The sequence below is a fragment of the Leguminivora glycinivorella genome, chromosome 2 (genome assembly GCF_023078275.1).
Source record: "Leguminivora glycinivorella isolate SPB_JAAS2020 chromosome 2, LegGlyc_1.1, whole genome shotgun sequence".
In the NCBI taxonomy this organism is placed as follows: domain Eukaryota; kingdom Metazoa; phylum Arthropoda; class Insecta; order Lepidoptera; family Tortricidae; genus Leguminivora; species Leguminivora glycinivorella.
The window spans coordinates 17,776,793-17,781,199 of record NC_062972.1 but is presented as its reverse complement, the minus strand read 5'-3'; the positions used below and the strand labels follow the sequence as shown (position 1 = coordinate 17,781,199).

Sequence of the window (4,407 nt, the reverse complement as noted above, 5' to 3'; positions counted from 1 at the left end):
CAGACACCCCATAGAAATCGCTCCCATACAAAATGACAAGGTCACGTTACCAATTTCAAAATCTTCTTCACTTTTTCGGAGTTGGTCCCATAGTAAACAGCAGCGCTCTATATGACCATAGAGTGTTTGAGGTTTTCAGTGGCCTGTGTAACACCATGTTGCTTGCACGAGACCCAACTTAGATTAATAATACGCATAATAGATCTGTCTTCTTGTACCTACTTCTAAAAGCAGCAACGGATAGCGATAAGGTAATCCATTATACGTATATTTGTAGACAAGTGCCTACATAGGGGATAAGTAATTGTAAGTAAACTTAATGTAAAGAGGGAATGAAAATCCGGAAGTGCTTAAACATTTTCATTTAATCTAAGAAACTTAACATACAATTTCTAATATTAGTAAATAAAAATCAAGGTAAAAAGTAGTTCAATCCCCCCAAATGCCCCTCATCTCTTAGCCTCTGTTTGAGCAGCCGTTCATCTTCATACCCGTCTACACCCAGTCCCAGTCGTTCTATCAGTCTTTCACCTTTGTCCCCATGCAGTGCCACGAACTGGCGCCGTCTTCTCAGCGCTACGTCGGGGTCGAAGTCCCACGTCTGCCGGTTGTGGATGACCGGCAGACCGACCAGGTTCGTCTGGATGAAGGCCCGGATGGGACCGATCGGGTCCGGAGCGGTGACCAATCGGTAGAATAGCACGCAGAAATATATTGTTATCTGTGGAAAAAGTTTTTATTAGGTAATTATTAGAAGGTAGGTACATATGTTTCTAAAGTTTCTATCTGTCATTCACTGACAGTGCTACGCAGTGTGTAGGTACAGGTATACATTAGAGATGGACTTTGCCGAATACGAATATTCGGCCGAACATTCGGTTCAGCTCTTACCGAACCGAACACTTGGCCGAATATTCGGTTACGCCATATTTTTAAAGCGGATGTTCATTATAACTATTAAATGATTGATAATGGTTACATATGTTACGACAAGTATGTTCTTATAATTTAGTGGATAACTAAAACTTAGTTAAACCAACTCTGAACTCTTCTCAACTCTTAAACTACGGTTTTTTAAATATTTTGACGTATTAATTATAGATAGCAGCGTATTATAAATAGTTCCTTAGAAAGCTACTAAAATAGGAGCTTATTATCCAATGGAATACATAAGATCTTCATTAGTTATTTACTTTGTTTATTCGGTAAATATTCGGCAATTCAACCGAATTATTCGGCCGAATACGAACATTGAAAAACTTGCCGAATATGCCGAATACAGAATATTTACCGAATATTCGGCCCATCTCTAGTATACATGTAACACAGACGTATAATTTCGTCTAACCAAAAAGAGTAGAATAGTTATTTGTTATACAAGGGAGCAAAGTTGTATTTTAACCGAGTGTGGAATTGCAACACGAACTAGCGAATGGATTCTAGGGTTGAACTATACGAGCGAGCGAATGGATTCTATGGTTGAACCACGAGCGAAGCGAGTGGTTCGAAAATAGAATCCTGAGCAAAGCGAGTGTTGCAATACACGCGAGTTAAAATAACTTTGCATCCCGTGTGTAACACATAACTTTTCACCTCACTAAAGCGAGGAAACACGCAATAAAAACAACTGGAACATAATTGCACAGAAATAAGTCAATTTGCGTTTATTACAATTTCCACGAAGCACCGACCGACAACACAAAAGTTTCAAATTAAGAATCAAGAAGAAAAATCTATTTGAGTGCGTTCCGTTTCATGCGTTTTGATATTGCAATGTTACTTAAGGTGCGTTCTGAATAAGTACAATGGAAGAGTCAAAAATACAATTTCTTGTACAATTTCAAGTGTTTTATGGTAAAATCAGTTTGAATTTTATGTTTTTAGTCGGATACAATTCGATATGAAATTATTTTTACGTTCGCATCACATTTGTTATGACAATTTAAGCACAGGGAGAAAATTGTCCTGTCTGGGACATGCCTTTACAAGAAATTATATTTAAAAAAGTAACTAATGACACGTTCGGATTTCAAATATTCTTTGCACTCTTGTGGATAAAATGCGATTTTGCTATCTGTTTTTAAAGAATAAAAAAGTCCTTTCCAAGCTAGTGAGGTGAAAAGTAATAATAAATACCACGATTGGGCTAATCGCCCTTAAAATCACAGCACAAGTATGTAGAGCAATAGGAACACGTTTTCAACACAATAACCGGATATTGTCAACAATTATAAAGTCACTTAATGCAATTATGTTAAATCCTGAACTAAATTAGTCGACTTTTTTGGCAACACCAGAATTATACCGAGATACTTTCAAGACTATGTTTATAGTGATAAATTACTATACACCGTGTGCTATATTTTATGTCATTAATGTGGAAAATCACGAAAACTTGTCACGATAAAACACTCACAAACAATTGCTTCATGTCGAACCGGATCGCGTGCGAAGCGAAAACCGACTGTTCCAACCAGGTGGGTTTTATACGGACTTTACATATAAAGTAGGAGATCCGATTACTTAACCCTTAAGGCCTTATTATATCACGACGCGCCGAACCAAGACGTCCTTTTCATAGCTCGGCTCTGTTGCAACAAACCATGGTTTTTAAAGTTATCTGTTCTGTCAGAAAATAATATTAATTGGTTGAAAAATCATGCTTACAGCCTTATTTTAAGGGGTAAAATCAAGCGACACGTTAAAATTTGTATGGCCCTGTATACTAAGTCGTTACGTAAAAACGAATTGAACGCCAAATTTACTTTTACAAATTATAATAAGCGTATATTCTAAATCGCAAAATCGAGTTAAACGCCATAAAAATGTTATTAATTCGTTTTGGTTTAAAGTTTTGATGATTTATAAACGCAATATCGATTTAACCGCCCTAGTAGTGTCGTTTAATTCGTTGTTACATATTTGAAATTGCAGGATATTTCGCTTAATGAGAACTAAGTATCAAGAGGTTTTGTTATATCATAATATCTTATGTGTGTAATACTGGCTAGTACTAATGAATTATTATTAGTTACAATGCCAATTTTGCCATATATGCTGATTTTTTTGACATTTATTAAAAACAGTTGATTGCAGAACAAAACTAAATTGTTAGACGAATTAGTCCTAATCATTGTGGAGGAAAACATTGTTGTTAATTTATTTACAATAGCACTATTTACTCAAATATATGGAATTTTATTTTTCCCCTCACTAGCTCGGAAACACGTGTTTTGTCCTTTAATACCAGCGGGTAAAAACGCATTTTATCCACTAGTGGGTAAAGTAATTTGACCTTGAATAAAGTCAAATTAACTGCTTTAAAGTTGATAAAAGTAGGTGAATCTACTAATAAAAATGATTTACCACCTGTGGAACTACTGGAAGCAGTGATAAATGCATTTTTTGCGTTGTAGTTTCCTCGCTATAGTGAGGGGAAAAGTTTTGTGTTACACTCGGGTGCAAATGTATTTTACTTCTCGTGTGTTAAAAACCTCGCAAGTTCAGGATTCTATTCTCGAACCACTCGCTTCGCTCGTGGTTCAACTATAGAATCCTTTCACTTGCTCGTTTTTCAATTCCACACTCGGCGTTAAAATACAACTTTGCCCCCTTGTATAACAAATAACTATTATTCCAGTATTCACTTTACCTCTAACAATTTGCATTAAAGAATCAAGCGACAAAATATGTCTCATAGTACGCTACGGCGAAATAAATTAACGTCATCGCAGTATTAGTTCAATAAAGAATCAAGCGGAAAAACGTTAATAACTTCGAAACTTGAATAGGTATGGTGTTATTTTTTTTATCTATTTAAATTATGAACACTTTTATAGGTTCAGTGTCAAAATTAACTTTTTTACTTTATAAATGAACTTACAACAACTGATTCAAATTTCAAATCTTTCTAGCTCATTTTCTCGATTTCAACTAACTGTCGCTTGATCGCTTATTCCATAACACTGTCCAATTTCGAGGTGATGTTTACGTAAAAGCGCTTTGTTAAGAATGAATACAAGTAGCGCTAATGAGACTTATTGGTTAATGATTTCGTCATTTCACTAATGAATAATTGTGATATTTATGGATTTTTGTAAAAATCCGCACCGAACTCCTACCTAAGTAGGCATGTCTGGGAACTCGCGGACTAAGCTAATAAATGAGCAATAATAGAGTTAACTTACATACATTATTCATAAAGTTAATTTTATCATAGCCTTAATGGTAGCAATTCATTGATACCGCATCAAAAATTGATTCTGGAAGAGATCGAAACAATTTTAGCTTGGATAAGGTAAAAGCTACTTGCATGATAACTTGGACCTTTTTATAGTGGAATTCCCATTCCTCTGAATAGTATTAAGTTCTGTTCTACGTTTTTTTTACTAATAAATATTTCTTATC

The 4,407-nt window shown here is 35.2% G+C and overlaps 1 protein-coding gene across 1 annotated transcript; it reads right to left on the bottom strand.

Moving 5' to 3' along the window:
- Positions 1 to 353: 353 nt before the first annotated feature.
- LOC125236326 lies at positions 354 to 2,596 on the bottom strand. The gene is made up of 2 exons (XM_048143083.1): positions 2,417 to 2,596; positions 354 to 721 (listed from the first exon to the last, which is right to left on the bottom strand). Exons 1-2 carry the CDS (start codon positions 2,429 to 2,431, stop codon positions 413 to 415), a joined length of 324 nt encoding a protein of 107 aa, XP_047999040.1. The 5' UTR covers positions 2,432 to 2,596; the 3' UTR covers positions 354 to 412.
- Between the last annotated feature and the right edge of the window lie 1,811 nt (positions 2,597 to 4,407).